Source organism: Tachypleus tridentatus, chromosome 7 (assembly GCF_004210375.1).
Source record: "Tachypleus tridentatus isolate NWPU-2018 chromosome 7, ASM421037v1, whole genome shotgun sequence".
Lineage (NCBI taxonomy): Eukaryota > Metazoa > Arthropoda > Merostomata > Xiphosura > Limulidae > Tachypleus > Tachypleus tridentatus.
Genome location: NC_134831.1, coordinates 103,342,589 through 103,362,025, shown reverse-complemented (window position 1 = coordinate 103,362,025; position 19,437 = coordinate 103,342,589). Strand labels below are relative to the sequence as shown.

At 31.7% G+C, this 19,437-nt stretch overlaps 1 protein-coding gene across 2 annotated transcripts; it reads right to left on the bottom strand.

Annotated features, from left to right (window-relative positions):
- Positions 1–8,520: 8,520 nt before the first annotated feature.
- On the bottom strand, positions 8,521–17,355 carry LOC143256314 (sprouty-related, EVH1 domain-containing protein 1-like). 2 transcript variants are annotated; one of them, XM_076513390.1, is made up of 4 exons: positions 17,169–17,355; positions 16,765–16,930; positions 14,772–14,830; positions 8,521–12,051 (listed from the first exon to the last, which is right to left on the bottom strand). In XM_076513390.1, the coding sequence occupies exons 1-4, from the start codon at positions 17,313–17,315 to the stop codon at positions 11,104–11,106; spliced, it is 1,320 nt and encodes a 439-aa protein (XP_076369505.1). In that variant the 5' UTR covers positions 17,316–17,355; the 3' UTR covers positions 8,521–11,103. The 2 variants fall into 2 exon arrangements, with proteins under 2 accessions (XP_076369505.1, XP_076369506.1); XM_076513391.1 differs by having other exon boundaries at positions 14,772–14,797.
- Positions 17,356–19,437: the final 2,082 nt, after the last annotated feature.

Below are 19,437 nucleotides of genomic sequence, written 5' to 3'. Positions count from 1 at the left end.
TGCTGTTTTGAATATTACAATTACAACTTTAATAATCTAGGTTTTAGCTTCCAGTTAGTGTTTGTTGGTGGAAAGGTTCTCTCTTTTAATCCAGTCAAGCTTGTGTATTCCACCAGGAATTAGCTTAATAAAGTTCTCACGGTAATTGTAAGTTAACTCTGTGTTATGTGGTAAAGTCATTGGGCATTCAGTTGCTTGCTTTGGAAATTTCACAATAGTAGGTAAACAGGTTTAAACCTTGTAAAAGTGAACCCAAGATGCACTCCAAGTAGTTTAGGAAGTCTTGTGTTGTTAAGCCTTTAAGTGTAACAGCTTGTGGTTCAGGATCTGTACAGTAGTGGGGAGTTGTACGTGTAATTCATAAATTGGACATTTTCTTATCAAGGTCAAAGAGGTTACTCATGATGTTGCAACAACACTGGAGATTCTTATATTAGCTGGATTTAAATGTGTTTATATGATAAGAAAGGAAAAAATCACAGTTCAGCAAAACTAACCAGAGCTAAAAAATATGTCAGGTGAGAAATCATGAAATCAAAAGTATTTTGAAGAATAACATTAAGAAAAGTTTTAATGTCATCAGAAACCACAAAGAATGTAACATCTGGACATTTTACTATATATTTCATAGATGTGTACTTTAAAGAAAACAATTCACTAGTAGTAGTAAACATTTATTTTATTGACAAGTACAGATATATATTATTAATTTGTTTAGAAGACTGGTCGTGCTTTCAGTGATTAAAATACACAGTCTGACTTGGTGAACATACAAGTAATGAGCAAGATGCAAGTAGCTGCCTCATTTTAAGGGTTTAATATATTTCAACTAAGCATATCACCTGGTGTCCAAAGTTTTCATTACCCACAACACTATATATACAATGGAGTCTTATTCCTCAGAATGTTGAAGGTACATTGTTAACTTTAAGCTGTTTTATTCTGTTAATGGACTATTATTAGATATACAATGTGTTTACACAGTTATGTAAGGGCTAACCATAGTAACTTTAAAACTTTCCAACCAATAACACATCAAAAAGTTCATACTGCTATTTATACAGGTTATAACAGTTACTCGAAATATGAACCGACAAAAATAGTGTTTACTTACTGAGCAAAATATGACATGTACAGCTATATGCTCAAGCTGTATTGTCTAACATTCAGATAATGTTCTCTGTACTACAGGTGAAACATGAGTGATATATTTAACACTGTATTTACACACTACACTCAATAATGTAATACGTCACGGATACATAACTGACCAATAAAGATTTATTAGTAAACTAACATAAGACAACACTGAAAACTACTGAATTAAGTTCTTTTCACATAGCATTCTGGAATGAGTATTGAGGACCAAACCAATACTGTAAGAGTTCAGGTTTTAAATTGCACACTTTTACATTATTTGCTACTACTGGTTTAAGATTTTTTAAACATTCACAGTATTTTATGACTAGTATATTGTTTCATTCGTTTTATTTCAATCATTCATATTTAAATGCATAAGTAATTATTGCAGGTCTGTTTCATAGTTTATAGCATAACGTATCTATTAACATCTGATAAACATTTCGTTTTTTACAGCTGTGTTACATTAGCAAAATGTACCACACAGCCTAAATTAGGTACTGTGTTAATTATGTAATAACACACCAAATCTTATGCATCATGCTCTGTGAAGAGAAAAGTTTATGTAAAACAAATTAAAGCTACATGAGGCCTATGTGAAAAATGTTCTTTAAAAGTAATGTCGGTCTGAATTAGTGTATTAGAAGCTATAAAATTAAATGTTATTAGTTCAACTAGAATTATGTTAGAGTTCATTTGTACAGAATTCTATAGTAACAGAGCCTCACTATGCACTAAAGGTACTCACTAACCTTCAACCATAAATAAAACTACATTCATTGGCCTTACTTGTGACTTACAAACTAATACGTTTTTATATTCACATGTCAAACAAAACTGTAGGAAGAATTATTATGATAGTAAGTTGGAAATATATCCAAAAGAGTTGTGCACACATACAAAGAATAAATAAACACTATAATATCACCTTATGATGAAACATTATTAGGGAAGCAAATGTTCTGCCTTAACAAAAACATTTGTTCAAAATATTGCTCAGTAAGTCTTGTGGAGATGTTATTGTATTCTATTCCCGAGTTTTAAATTGCCTCTGTATGTTATACTTGTAAAACTACATACAGGCATAGATGCATAACTCTCAGCATGTTGTAGCATTCAACTTAAAAACAAGATATACTTTCAGTTGTATTGAGTTTTAAAATGATTATCTGGTTTCCAAAATACAAAGTACCAGTCAATGAGTCAGTGGTGATATGAGGATTCACTTAACCATGGGCGATGCCCTTTTCTGGTGGCCCTAACAGTTAAAAATATCAGAGACCAGCCCCAGATGGTGCCCCTCTGCACAAGATCTGGGGATAATTTTCCCCTCCCAATCCCCCATTTACACTATCACTGCAATAAACCATCTATTTAAATTCCTCATCTCATTGTTATTTCATGGTCAAGTTAAAAGGTTCACACAAGTGCATGATACCAAAAATAAAATCTTTTTATAAATGTAATGGTTACCATTAAAAATATAATAATTTGTATTACATGCTTTGTCATTAGAAATACAACTATTACTGTTTCCACAGATTATAAAGAAATCACTTCCAGAAAACAAAACTGATGCAAGACAGACATGAATACATTTTGTTTGAAAACAACCATTAATAAAATATAGTGAATCGTAAGCAACACTTATAGTTCTGTAACAAATTACTTCAAATATTTAGTCAATGTTAACTGTAATTACATATTCTACAAATTTACAACACACTTTAAACAATTTGAGTAGTTTTTCAAAAATGAGCTCCAAGGACCCCACATACCTTAAGATTTGGGGTCTTCAAGCAAGAGTTTAATGTGAGCTCCAAGGACCCCACATACCTTAAGATTTGGGGTCTTCAAGCAAGAGTTTAATGTGCAGAATGTCCAATCATAAGGTGAAAGTTTTCCACAAATTTATGATCAGTACATATTTAAAAACAAAATGTTATCTGTTGTTAGCCAAATGAACTGCTTTCTATTGGAAATGTTTTATTCTACATCAGATGAATGATTACAACTGTTGTCGAAAATTACTAACATTTTATAAAATACACCTACTGTAACTACAGGTGAAAGATACAGTGTGGTGCATACCTGTCTGCAGCACAATTCCAGAAAATAAGTCTTGTTTTACTTGCTTATTTTTGGCTTGAAATGGCATTTAGGCTGATACTGTCTTCCTGCTACCATGGGTCTTCCTAAAAGGCACATTCTATCTTCTAGTTTTATTTTCAACTCTCTTTGCTATGAATTGAGACTAACAAAATGTTTTTATTAAATTAAATAACTTGAGGAGTGAATACAAATTACAGTGTTTGAGGTTGATACATAATGGACTAATGTATCTTGGCTCTTTAGTGTTGACTACTCAAAGTGTTAAACAATTATAAACTTACGACATCACACTCAGGCTGATTACACAGATTTAGGTTTGTGAGAAAAATAGTTTGGATTTTGGTTTGTTCAAACTAATAACAGATATTTTCTAACTTTCACAATTATAGTAGTACAAAAACGTGAAACGTAACACTGTAATTTTCATTTTTCAATACAGTAACTCATCACAGCAATACGTAGGTACACTTCAGTTCTTGTCTTCATATCAAAAACAAATTTTAATTGAAATGTTAGTTCTACTGTAATTGTTTTATGAAGATATCTCTCTTTTTACCTGATTCCAACACTAAAATTAAGTTAATTAGAACAAACATTTAGACTGGCCTCAAAACATCAGAAAAATCTTTGATTTTAAAGATAAGTTTATAGTGAGAGAATGAAATAAACACATTGTGACAGATTCTCGATGTATAAGGCACAAACACCAGGTTAACATCAGCAGGGGGCTGGAAACATGTTTCATGAACAAGTTCTACATTATGTGGTATAAGAAAACTAGAGTTATACAGTAATACCACTAAGTAAATGAGTACTTTGATTTCAGTAAGGTCTCATCTGATAAGAACAATGTTCTACCTATCTAATAGTTTCTTTAATCACTAAACAACAGGAATGTTGCAGACAGCAGCATCAAGTTGATGATGGCTGCCATTTAAGGGTTAAGATGTTAACATTATTGTATTAACTCTACAAACCCAACTTTCTCTGTCCTTACAGAACGTTATTGTTACCATGCCAGTGATTTTACTTACACAAAGTTATTATTGTATCCTAACAACCATTTCTAAGTATTTGTAGAATAATACTGTATCATCCTAATAACATTCTCTTTACTTGTAACACATTATTATTGCATCTTCCTTGTAACCTTGTCTTCAGTTCTAACACATTATTACACAAGCAGTAAATTTAAGAAAGCTTGAAAGATATGAACGATAAGGGCTAGCTTTAATTATTTATTTAATAGTTTTAGTTTGGCTAAGAAGATGAAACAGCCAAAATGGACCAAAGGTCCCTTGCTTTCCCTACACACTATGCTGTGGTATAAACCTTCTCTTTACTTGTGACACATTATCATAGTATTATCCTTATAACCTTCTCTTTAGTTGACACATTATCATAGTATTATCATTATAACCTTCTCTTTAGTTGACACATTATCATAGTCTTATCCTTATAACCTTCTCTTTAGTTGACACATTATCATTATATCATTCTTATAACCTTCTTTTTACCTCTAACACCAAATCATTGTTTCATCTTTATAACATTTTCTTCTGAAAATTAGCACTGTATCTTCTATTACAATATAATCTTCACTGTACTTGTAATGCAGTATCATTGTATCATCTTTATAATCTTCTGTGAATTCCTAAATATTAACATTGTAGTTTCATTATTATCTTATCTTTATTTATGACACATTCTTACAGCCTCCTCTTTACTTCTAAATATTAACATTGTATCTTTTATATATAACCTTTTCTGTACTTGTAACACAATATCATTGTATCATTCTTACAATATTCTATTCTAAATATAATTTTTTTATCATCCTTATAATATCCTCTTTACTTGTAACAACATATCATTGTATCATTCCTATAACCTTCTCTTCTAACATAATATTTTATCATCCTTATAATATCCTCTTTACTTGTAACAACATATCATTGTATCATTCTTACAACATTCTATTCTAACATAATATTTTATCATCCTATAATATCCTCTTTACTTGTAACAACATATCATTGTATTATTCCTATAACCTCTCTTCTAACATAATATTTTATCATCCTTATAATATCCTCTTTACTTGTAAATAACATATTGTATCATTCTTACAACATTTCTTCTAACATAATATTTTATCATCCTTATAATATCCTCTTTACTTGTAACACAATATCATTGTATCATTCCTATAACCTTCTCTTTATTTGTAACACAATTATCAAACTTAGGTTTAACTAGTAATTTAATCATAGTACTGAGTGTTTATTTTAATTCTACAAATAATACAATAGTTAACCATTCCCAGTTTGTTAGATGTGATGGGTACAACAAGTTTTATTTGAGAACTTGAGACTACTATGCATGTTTAAGGAAGCTAGTAGTGAGAATGTTGAATTTACATGTAGAGTTTGTAAGTTGAAGGTTATCCTAACTAAAGTTGAGGAAATAGTAGTATAAACTGTGTGAAATGACAACAGGACTTCAAGAGGAGCTAAGATTTTAAATACAAGGTTTTATATCAACCAAGATTAACAATGACAACTAGTTAGAAAGTGTAGTATTGGAGTTAAAATAGTGAAGTTACGCGGTAAAGACTGTATTCTACTGAGCAGCAGACTTCAGCCCTTGACTTAACGTAGACAAGGAACAGTTCGAGAATATAGAATAATGTGGATTATGAAGTTAAACATGTTATAGTTATATTCTATTGAGCAGCAGACTTTCAGCCCTTGACTTACGTGAGACAAGGAACAGTTGGAGGAATATAGAATAATGTGGATTATGAAGTTAAACAGGTTATAGCTATATTCTACTGAGCAGCAGACTTCAGCCCTTTACTTACATAGACAAGGAACAGTTGGAGGAATATAGAATAATGTGGATTATGAAGTTAAACAGGTTATAGCTATATTCTACTGAGCAGCAGACTTCAGCCCTTGACTTAATGTGAGACAAGGAACAGTTGGAGGAATATAGAATAATGTGGATTATGAAGTTAAACAGGTTATAGTTATATTCTACTGAGCAGCAGACTTCAGTCCTTGACTTACGAGACAAGGAACAGTTGGAGGAATATAGAATAATGTGGATTATGAAGTTAAACAGGTTATAGTTATATTCTACTGAGCAGCAGACTTCAACCCTTGACTTACGTAGACAAGGAACAGTTGGAGGAATATAGAATAATGTGGATTATGAAGTTAAACAGGTTATAGTTATATTCTACTGAGCAGCAGACTTCAACCCTTGACTTACGTAGACAAGGAACAGTTGAAGGAATATACAATAACGCGGATTATGAAGTTAAACAGGTTATAGCTATAGGTGATTCCTTGACACAGCATGTGGTTAGAATAATCTGTGGGGTAAACTGGGAGAAGAGTTAAATTATGTTACCCTGGGGCACAGGTGGAAAATATTACTGACAGAACAAGAGATAAAAGTGGACTAGCAACGATGCAGTTTTGTTGTTCATGTAGGGACTAACGATATAGTGAATTTTGTCAGGATACTGCCAAGAATTAATTGTGAAGATAAGATTTTGAGTAGGTCCCTAGGTTAAATGTTAGTCTGAAATTAATGTGCAAAGAAGGGCAGGTTAGCTGATATTATTTAAATTGTAAGGGAAGTTTTAAACTAGGACTAGATATTGGTGAGGGAAAAGATAAACTAAATGTAACAAAACTGAGATGTACAGGAAAGTTTAGCATAGGAAATCAGTATAAAAACAGTTATAAAAATAGGCTTAATTGTTACTACTGTAATGCTGAGAAGTATGACAGATAAAACAGATGACTTTAGGGCACTGGTATGAATAGAATATTTTGACATAAAGGGAATAACTGAAACATGGTTAAAGGTAGATAATTTTGATGACATAAATGTCTTTGAAATAAATGGTTATTGGTTATTTACTAAGAACAGAGTAGTAAACAGAGGGGAGAAGTGGCCCTCTATGTAAAGTATGGTTACATCCTGTTGAAGTTGAGAATATTAAGGATAATAAAAAAGATACTGAATCTATTTGTGTTTCTTTTAGTAGATATCAAGGGAAAAAGCTCTTAACAGGAATTTGTTACAGACCATCAGAGGAAATTAGTGAGAAACTTTACAGTGAGATTAGGATTTCAACTATTAATGAAGTCATAATTATGGGTGGGTTTAATTTCAGATATAGTTAGTGGAAGGTACCAGAGTCAAACCATGGTGGAGTAAGGTTTCTGTTCAAAATGGATTTCTTCACTAACTGGTCAAGGAACCAACTAGAAATATTATTTTAGATTTATTGTTAACTTGTAATAGAGAAGTGGTTCAGAGGGTGGAAGCTGGGGGACACTTACTTACAAGTGATTATTACTGTGTTTACCTTTGCTGTACATGTAAATTAGGAATAATATTTTGTAATATTTTGATTGCATATTTAAAAAAATAATAAATTTTGAGAGGATGCAACAAGAATTTGGAGACACAAGCAAATGCTGAAAACGTTTTAATATTCAAAATAAATATACTCCTTACAGAAAGAAAAATATAGCTGTAAGTAAAGAAACCAGGGTTGCTCACAAAGGGTACAAGAGATCAAATTAAAGAAAAGCATCACAAATTTAATAACTTTAAATTGACTGGTGTGACAGGAGATTTAGAAGATTATAGTTGGTCAAATAGAAAATTAGGATATCAAAAAATTTATGAGAAAAGGTTGGTTGAAAGTGTGAACACTTACAGTAAGGAATTCTTGATATACGTTATGTGTAAACAAAATGTTAGGATGGAGATAAGCTCCTTGAGGGCTGATAAAGGAAAGCTTGTATCTGATGATTATAAAATAGCTAGGTTATTAAATTCAGCTTTTTTTCAGCTTTTACTAATGAAGACTCGAGCAACTGATAGATGAAAACAAAGTTGAACATTTCTGAGCTTCTTAAATAAAATTGGGAAATTTAAAGAATGATAAGGTTCCTGCACCAGGTAGTATTTACCCAAGGGTTTTAAACAGGTCAAGGATTGGATGTGCAAACCAGTTACAACAATTTTCTGGAAGCCCTTTAAAAGTGGACAAGTCCCAATAGAATGAAAATTAGCTAATGTCTCTCCAGTTCTCAAGGGAGGTTAAGAGAAGTTATCCAGATAATTGTAGGCCTGTGGGAAAAGTTTAAGATACTTTGCAAAATTATTCAACAAAGTTTAGAATTTTATTGTGGTTTCAATAAGGGAAAATCTTTACTTGCAAATCTTTGTTATGCTTCGAAAATGTTACTGATGGTGTATCTGTATGAAGGAATGGTCAGTGGGTTACATTTATTAGCAGTATTAAGGTCTAGGACGATGCTGCTTTACAAAAGGATTTTGATCATCTAGTGAGATGGACATATAAACAGCATATGGGTTTTAGTTATGTCACAAGATACTGCATGTGGGTTATCTTAATTTTAATTATAATTAGACTGGAATAACCTTCACCATATCATGAAGAAAAAGGATATTTGTGTAATAGTTCATCACTCTCTAAAGCCATTTAAGCAGTGTACTGTTCCTAGTGTGAGGACATAGGATTTTAGGTTGTGTCTACAGAAATATTGAATACAAGTCTAAAGAGGTTATACTTTTATTATTTAAGTCACTGCTTAGGCCACATTTGAAGTATTGTGTTCAGTCATGGGCTCCTTACCTTAGTAAAGCCCCTGAATTGTTGGAAAGAGTTACTAGGATGATGATTGGGAATGAGGAATTTTCAGTTAAGGAGATATTAATATCCTAAAAAATTGTTTTATCAAAAGAAGAAGTAAGGGGAATCTGATTGAATTGTTTAAGATTTTAAAAGGAATTAATAATGTTCATACTTAACAACAAGAATTATAGAACTAGAGGACAAAAATACAGGTTTAGACCATCTTCAACAAAAACAGTTTTACTTTTAGAAATAGGGTGGTTGGCTTATGGAAGGAGTTACCTTCAGATGTTGTGGAGTCAGTAAATTTAAGTGTTTAAAAGAAAGCTTTAAAGATATGAATGATAAGGTCTGGCTTTAATTTGTTTTATTTAATAGTTTTAATTTGGCTTAGAGAATAGGATAATTGAGATGGGCCAACATGTCCCTTGCTGACCCTAAACATTGTTATAACCTTCTCTTTATTTGTAACACAATATCATTGTACCCATACAACAGTCTCTCTGTACTTGTAAAACTATCATTGTTATTGTCATCTGTGTGTACTTTAAATCATTATTGTTATAACAATCTTTTTCTTTATAACAATAAGTAGTGATATCAGAATGCACTTAAATGACAAAACCTAACATTTAACAAGAACAATGGCTAGCCATTACAATTCAGTATAGTTTCCAAATTACTGTCTTACAAAGTACACTCACTAAGATATTTTAAGACTTAACCTTATTTAATAAAACAAAATTTCTTTATCCATGTGATATTTCTAGAGACATTAAAAATTATCTTCACTGAACTGACATGATGCACACATAGCCCTTTAATTCCACCTGTTGGTCAGAACATCCTCTAAATACATCATCATGTGAAATGTCTTGCAACATAACACATTGATATAATGTGTTTTTTCCCTGTATCCATTCATATAGTTTTGTTACTTAAGTTTCTTCTCTTCATGTAAAACATTTTATAACATAAGATGTTAGTTTAGTCCTTTATCTTTTCATCTAAAATTATCAGCTTAATAGTATCTTTCCTCTAACCCTCAATACAGATCGCATACAGTATCTTTCCTCTAACCCTCAATACAGATCGCATACAGTATCTTTCCTCTAACCCTCAATACAGATCGCATACAGTATCTTTCCTCTAACCCTCAATACAGATCGCATACAGTATGTTTCCTCTAACCCTCAATACAGATCACATATAGTATCTTTCCTCTAACCCTCAATACAGATCACATATAGTATCTTTCCCTCTAACCCTCAATACAGATCACATATAATGTGATTCAGGTTGTGTATTAGATATTTAATACAGCGTAGGTTACGTATGTATTATATTACAAAGTGTAATATACTACAGTCTCATTTCTACAGAAATACATTTACACTGTATTTCTATATATTATGTAATTCTTTCCTTCTATAATATTTGTTGTTTTTTAAACTGGCAACACTATTACGTATTTGTTGAATAAAACCTTGTGTACAAGGATAAGTTGTACGATTTAATAGAACTCCTGTCTATTGAGGACTGCATAACAATTTAAAACTGTGTCTGGAGGCCTGGCTTACAAATACCATTATACATTTTAACAGAAGATTAACACTTGCTGACAAAGAAATGTTACACAAAATGAAAAACTTCTTGATTTGCAAGCATAACTAAATGTAACTTAATCTGTGGTACTTATTTAGGGGAATTCTTTTGTTTAACCGATATTTATAAACAATTAACCAATATGTAGTAAAGACTGCCATGTATTTCAATCAAACAACTGATGGATACTAAAGACTGCTACACATCTTAATAAATGATGTCTAAGAAAGACCTGCTGTACATTTTTAATGAACAACTAATACCTACCACATACTGCTAGAGATTTTAAATCAGTAAGTCTTGTCTTTCAAATACTGCAATTACATTTTCACAAAATAGCACTTCTCTATAAAGAATTATTACTTTCTATCAAGATAATAAACATGAAGGTCTGCTACAAACCATAAGGAGAGCTAGAAACATATTCAGTTTGGCATCAGTATTTCAATCTGCTTCCAAACACTGATCTAGTACATGTTAGATTCACAATATTTGTTAACACTGTAGAACTACAGTAGGAAACCGCCAATTATCGGCACTAGTTAGTTACGTGGTGATTACGTAGCTCGATGCCTACTTCCACACAGATGACATCGGAGACCACATTGATGACAAGCTCGTAAAGGAAGATAGAACCACAGACATGGAACAAGGAATGAGAGAAGTGCTAGTCCAATCCATCTTTGATGACATTGGTCATCAGATGTATTGCATGAACAAGTATGTTCACCAACTTCTCTGTCTGCATCAGATACGCAGTGGTACAGCATCCACTGGGCACAAGACATACAAGTGGAAGCATTGATGCATGTTAACACTGGGTCAAAAGCATACTCACAGCTATGCTGATAGTTCTTTTCCTCAAACATTTCCTGACAATAACGGCACTGGGATTGTTCAGTGAAAGACTGTCGTTGAGATTCTCCTTTATGGTAATTCTTGTTGTTCTTAGTTGGCAACAAGGTAGGTTGTCTACCAGAGAACTGAGGTTTCTTGTAGCTACATACAGATACATGGTCTTGTTTGTTTGGTTTTAACAGATCCATGATAGGGTAGGAGTATTCATGATCTAATCGAGATGGTTTATCCCTGGCACACTGTACGTAAGAATAAGGTTCTCTGGAAAGGACTTCAATCTTGTCAATATTGTGAGTCCCTGGATCAGTACTGGTTCTTTCCCTGTTTATTATTTCTTCTCCTGGACTCCTTGCACTTCCTAAGCCTCCATTTGACGTTCCCATCCCATTGGTGTTGCTAGGTCCTGCAGGTATATGCAAGGAACGTGCAAAATGCATGCAATGGAGATGATGATAGTTGGCATGAGGATGAGGGTATGGTGATGAGGTTGAGAGTAAATCACCCTGTGTACTAGGATTTGTTGAGGTTGAGAGTAAATCACCCTGTGTACTAGGATTTGTAGATGATGGCTGGACAGGTCCACCAATACTGCCGCTTGTGGTGCTGGAGCCCGAAGAAGATAGAGAATCCATGGGCAGTTCCAATGTCTAAAGATTTGTTATTCAAATTTAGGAACATAAGAGTTAACAGTTTTTAACATGGATCTCACTAAAAACTAACATTAGTGCCTAGTAGTAAAAGTACACACTTATGATATCCAGTTTAAAATTAGGATGAGTTGGCCACATTTATGTTATTAGAATGTCAAACATATCTGGCTCCTTTTTCCTTTACTCTAAATATTCAATAAAATTGAATGTATTTAGTTCCTATTAGAAACAGTAAATGTACATTTCTTTTATTTTACTGATCTATATAATACTGAGTAGACCTCTATACACTATGTACCAGTGTTGAGTACTTTTCCATATATCATGCACCACTTTTTACAAGATGTTTTACCCATAATATACCAATGTTAAGTAATTCTCCAGATACTGTATACAAACATTAAGTAGCAAGAAATTCAGAAGTAAGAGAAAAGACAAAATCCTTACTTATGAATACACTATTTAAACATTGTTCTACCGCCTCATCCCAAAATATATATTTTGAGTAATGGTTAAAGTCATGTGGTTGAAATAATCTATGATAGTGAGTAAATCAGTACCATTACGTGCCTCATTTATTGAAACAACTACTTGAAGAATAAACCCTAAATTATAAGAACAAACAAACAGTATGTTAAAATGGTTGGTCTACTTAACTTATGATACCGTTTTCAAAAAACTGCTATATCATCCTTCAACCAATGAACAACATGACATTGTTGATATCTTGTTACTTACATACAGGAATGATATTGGTTTCTGGTTCTTAACAAAAATATTTTCATGTTTGTAAATAATTTTTAAAATCCATGTAGCTGTTTAACCAATAATCAGATAATTTTGGTATTTTTTTTATAACAATGATTCTCATGTTTCAAGTTAATTATTTAAATCTAACTATAACCCTAAAAGTCTGTATTTCAATTATTTTGTTTTCTTAAGAGGTAACTGGGTCAGTCTCTCTTTAGTTTGCAGAATAAGTATTTATGTTCTAATAAATATACTGAATAATTATAAAAGCAAAATCATTCCTAGTATTTTAGTGTAATTCTAATAATCTATGTGTAAAAGCAAAGAAGATGTTATAACATATCAATCATATGACATTGTTATATCCAGTACCAGTCGGGCCTTTTTCTTGTTAGAGTGGCTGGAATACAACGGAATATCGGTGTAGATTATGTATGTATAACAACAACAACTTTTAGGTTACAGTTAGATGAAACAAATGAGTTGTAATTACACAGGCCTGTGAATTTAAATTTCATAAAGGTTTTGGTTTCAATAATGGATTTTGAATAATTCGTCTATGCAGATTTCAAAAATATTTTTCTTTCATGCATTTTTTTTACAAATTGGCAATTGAAAACTTTACTCAAAACAAGATATTATATCATTCATCCCAATGAATACTTTATAATTATTATTGTGTTTGTATTTTTGTTAACAAACTGAAGAATAGGAAAAATTGATCTTAAATGAATATCAGCCCTCATTCATCCTGAACTTAAGTGAATATTGGCCCTCATTCATCCTGAATTTGTGTGTAAATTCAATGTCATTTTAGTCTCAAAATTACATGTTGAATCCTTTCTTTTATCTATTCATCTAAAGCATCTCATTGCAGTAATCAGCCATCTTGCTGATGTTCCACCTTCCCTGATGTCTTGATGAAATATTCCCCCTTTTTCTTTGCTGATGGGATAGAGATTTTCAGAAGAATTAGTCAATATGTGAGTGAAAGAAATAAATTTTCAAGCTCATATTACAACCTGACTCTTTGAATTTACTGAACAAGTTATTAACAGAAATTGTGTAAAAAGTTGTGGTTCACCAGATGTTTCAGGTTGACAATGATCCTTATCATTTCTATCGACATCAGGATCAGATTAAACTGTATCGAGAATCTCCAGTGAAGTATGTACAGGTACATCAGGCCCCTGAGCAAACAGGTCTTACAGCAAATTGAAGGTTCACATAAGAAGTATCCTTGTTATTTCAAGTGCTGTAGCCTTAAACGTTACACGAGCAAAAATAGTAGTCACCTCCATGATTTCTATGCTCACACCAGACCATTGGAATTCCAAAAAGCAAAGACTTTTTCTTACCTTTAGTCAATTGTCTCAAGTCATCAACACAAATAGTGCAAACATTGTGCAGAGCCCATGATTTGTGTTGGTTCCCAAATTTTATTCCAAAATATGCATTGTACACTTTTTGATGGATTCTGTAATGGTTTGCCTTTGTTGTTTTTTTTACAAGTTTACCACAAATGTAACAGAATATAATTGGTCATTTACACACACCCCCATGTTGCTATAGCAAGCAACAAATACAAAATAGAGAGAAGGAAAAAGTCATGTTACATCATGAGGCCCATTAACTATTATATACTAGTGGTGTGTTTCTTATGGGTTCTAGAAAGATTGATCACTCTCATGTCAAAACTGGGTTTAAGAAACCTTCAGCTAGAGGATAACATATTAAACATACAAAAATGTGACCCAATTTCAATGAAAATGATTCATTTATGTAAAATTATATGGACATTTTGTGATAAATCGATACACAACAGAGAAAAATTGAGATTTTCTAATTCAGCATACAAGAATTATTGTAAAACATATAAAGTTTCAAGACAATAAAACCATTGCATTATTAACTAGTAGTTAACTCTGTATTTCAACTGACTTAAAAAAAAAATACCCACAACTTACCATAAACACATCTTCATTACTGAGATCTGGACCACAGCAAAGACCAAAACCATGTACAACTTCAAGAAGAACCAAACTGTGTTATACTATTACACAAACATTACTGTTTCATAAAAAACACCTTTACTACCATTCCATAAACACATTCATTACTATAGCCTTGTAAAAATTATGATTTCTATACACAGTAATATTAATGTTCCACCACAAACACTAACATCATTACTAATGTTCAGATATTCCAGGTACAGTAACACAAGTCTGTCGCTTCTTAGAAGCTATGAGCACATACACTGAATTACAATGTCAGGGTAAGTAACATGCCAAGTTTTACATGATGAAGAGTATTAGCTCAAAACATTATCCTTTTGAAAAAACAAAACAACTAACTATTGTTTGACCTATTCTTTAAATTTTGATATATTTGTGATGAAGGGTTAACTACATATTTCTTTTTATAAAATAAATTTCTTTAACTCAGTGTAACACAAGACACTTTATCTCTAATGTCCTGAAAGTTATGTAAAAAAGATTTTGATATAAACAAGAGTCAAGTTTCATTCATATGCAGGAGATTAATTTTATTACAAAAAGTTCTTTTTTAAATAATATAATGGGATAAAACTTGTCCAACCTGTTGACAGTAATATGCATATTAAATTGACCAAGTAGTTCAAGTCATGGTAACCAAAGCACAAAACTTAGGCTAAATTTTATAAAATGCACAACTTAGAATAAAATCAAACTACTGATAGCATTAGTTATGAAGTTCTCAATGGAACATCACCAAAAAAGGCCTTACAAACCAGATCATTTTTGAAAGCCTTATATTAGTTGCCTAGGCAGTCTGTTCATTGTTAAAATTTTTTAGTTATTTGCCATAAAACAAAGCATTACTTGCCATTATATATCAAATTTAACCTAAGTTATGGAGAAAGATAAAACTTTCAAAATTTTTATCATATACCGATGTATGTATTTTAATCATAACTTCAAAAGCAAGTGATGCACTGTATTTATACATACTCAAAGTGGAAATGGTATACTTACCAAACCAAGCAAAAGAGGGCAGTAGTAGTGAGCAAGAAAAATAAAATAAATCATTTAAGGTTTCTTAGTCTATGAAAGAAAGCAATATTATAAAATGTATTTCTTCAGTAATAATTAGAACATGTTAATGTATGTCCTAAAGTTGGAAATGTGTTTTAAACCAAAGTACCATATGTAATAGTACAGTTTATATTGTTTACTATTAGTCAGTTAGTGGGACACAAAATTTATTACCATTTATCTTTGACTTGATTTACAAAATAGGACCAATTTCTTCGAAAACAAAAAATTCTAAGTTTGAACAGAAAGAGAATAATGAAAAATCTTCAACAAATTATATGAAAACCAGTGTTATCACCAACTTCATAAAGCTGACATGACCAACAGTCGGGCCATTACTTAAAAAATGTAGTTTGTTTGACAGAAGTAAAGAAAGAAGAATATTCCAGAATAAAACTGGTTCTTACTGTGCTTCTGTTGAAATCCCCCCTTCCAGGACAAGTAGGTTTTAATATAGTTTTCATTATATCTACTATGTGTCATAAAAATATACACATTTACATTAAAATGATATATACCATGGATTAGTTTTAGTTTGCTGTCTAACAACACAAAAGGTTCATATGTTATAATCTTCTTATATTGAAACATATTTCTAATAGGTACTTACCTCATCTCACATAAATAACTATTCTCATTCAGTGCTGCCCTCTATATGTGAACTTTTGTTTTCACATGCTAGAAGTCTTGGACTCCCACACACCTTACAATTGACTAGAATCAAACATACATGACAAGAGAAAACAATATATATTATGTGCACTCTAATTCTACTTTAGATTGTCAATTCACTTGACATACAACTGACTTGAATCTATGTGTTTACTTCAGTAATAATTCACACTTCAACCTGTTCATCTACACTAACATAACACACACACACCATCAAGAACTTCCACTGCCATTTTCACTCCCTTGTCAAAGACTCTGGCATCAGCTGCAGTCTGAAAGGCCAAACCAAACCTGTTGTCTCCTGTTCTCCAGTGGTGAAAGGTTGGCATGACTTTGTTATATTGAAAGTCCTTCCTGATAATACAGCTGAGGACAACCTAAAAAACCATGTTACAGTTTGCTACTGAACTGTTGAGAGTTAAGGGTTCTTAACAAGTGAAGCTAATAGTACTACACAATTACACTGGAGTGGCAACATTTGTAAACATTTTAAATTTAGAATGATACCAGAGATAAAGGTAAACACCTTCATGACTGATGTTGCTGTTACTTTGTGAGATGTAAATTTCATTAAAACCTTCTACTAAAAGTACGTAAAATAAGTAAGCTACTTACTGATTGGTCGCATATCCTTTCACCGTAGATGAAATATTCATGCTCAGACTTATCTTCTGTGGGGAGAAGTCGTTTACATACAGAAACATTGCTGAGCCCGCCACCGCCCATAGGAAACCATCCACCTTGAATATCATCTCTGGTCATGACCTGGGCACGGACACGGACCAGGTAGTTCTCACTATCAAACAGGGTGAAAAAATTTTTTATTCATGATGAGTTTTTAACTTTCAAAATTAATTTTACTTTACTATGTTTTAAAATCCAATCCCCTTATCAAACATCACTAAAAAAATTTAGAAACAAATGATAGGAAAATAACTTTTTATAAGGAAAAATTGTACTCATGGTGGAATATATGACACATTCTGACAGAACATTGGCCTGTCTTCTTCAGGTCTGATCAGTTAAGCACTATGAGGTTTATACAAAGAGGTGAATTCCAAATACCTGCTTTAACATATCATCAAAATGAAACAGGTCACAAAATACTGTTTAGAAACTACAGAAATCAAAGCAAACAATCTTTCACTAAACCATGATAATGGCCTTAGAAACAGCAACTGTACTTGACAAGGTCTATTCACTTGACCTATACCTATATCCTGTTACCATTTATGTCTATAATGATATACCTACCTTGTTTTACTCAGTGTTGACCACACCTGAAGAAGACAGATTGATGTTCTGTCAACTCATGTAGTATATTCTACTATCAATAAAACTTTTCCTCAAGTTTATAAATCATTGCTTGTCTACCTATTTTCATATTAATGTTTATCCTTTATAATTGAGTAATGTTCATAATTACTGTTGCAAAAGTAAATCTTAAATGTCAGAATGTCTACAATTACTTCCATAGAATGTAGATGTACTTTATCCATCAAGTTTGTTTAGAGAATGCTGGGCACTAGAAACCAATATATCATTTTACTACATTAAAAGGTTTATAAAGCTTACATCTGAAACATTAAAGCATAACAACTGACATAATAAGGTACACTTTGTAATAATTTCATAATTTGCATTTCTATACCAGAAATATAACTTTAAATTGTGATAATTTAATTTTTCATTATAATTTTTTTTCTTTCATATATGTGCAAAGTAAATATTTATGCACAGTTAGAAGCCTAGAAATTTAACCAATGGCTAAAATAGATTTTTTAACAATTTCAATAGCCACATTACTTTTTATTTGAAAAACATTAGGTAGTTCAACTGTTTCAAACTTCCAGTTAAAGCTAGAAACAGAAGTAATTTATATTTTAAAATACAAACACATTTGAGGAAATTTTTAAGTAACTAATATTGTGTATAGCTTAACAAATATACAATGAAAGTAATGGAAGATTTTATGCAATTTTGATTACTTTATATAATTTTAGTGACACAACATTTTGTTTATATCCAGTGAACCTGCTTTGTTCTTGTAAAGTTATATTTAAACAGTTAATATTCACTGAACATATTCCTAATGTATTATAGCTTGAGTGAAGTACAGTGTTTTAAGGACAAATTATAAGACAAAAAAAAAGAAAAGAAATTCAAGCTAATTATTCCAAACTGAAATTATAAACCATGTTGAAGAAATTAAGCATTAATAAACAGGTTGAACCTATAGTTAGATCAGGGTTATTACATATAAAAGGATACCAAAACAGGTTCAACCTAGAATGAAATCAGAGTTGTTATTCATAGAGATACTTAAACATGTTGAACCTATAGTGAGATCAGGTTGTTAAAACAAAAACACTAAAACAGGTTAAACCCACAGTGAGATCAGGGTTGTTAAAACAAGAATGCTAAAACAGATTAAACACAGAGTGAGATCAGGGTTGTTAAAACAAGGACACTAAAATAGGTTAAACCCACATTGAGATCAGGATTGTCACAAACAAGGACACTAAAACAGGTTAAACCTGAAATGAAATCAGAGTTGCTAAAAATAATGATACTAAAACACATTAAACCCACAGTGAGATCAGGGTTGTTAAAACAAGAATGCTAAAACAGATTAAACACAGAGTGAGATCAGGGTTGTTAAAACAAGGACACTAAAATAGGTTAAACCCACAGTGAGATCAGGGTTGTTACAAACAAGGATACTACAACAGATTAAACCTGAAATGAAATCACAGTTGTTACAAACAAGGATACTAAAACAGGTTAAACTTGAAATGAAATTAGAGTTGTTAAAAACATGGACACTAAAATAAGTTAAACCCACAGTCATATCAGGGTTGTTACAAACAAGGATACTAAAACA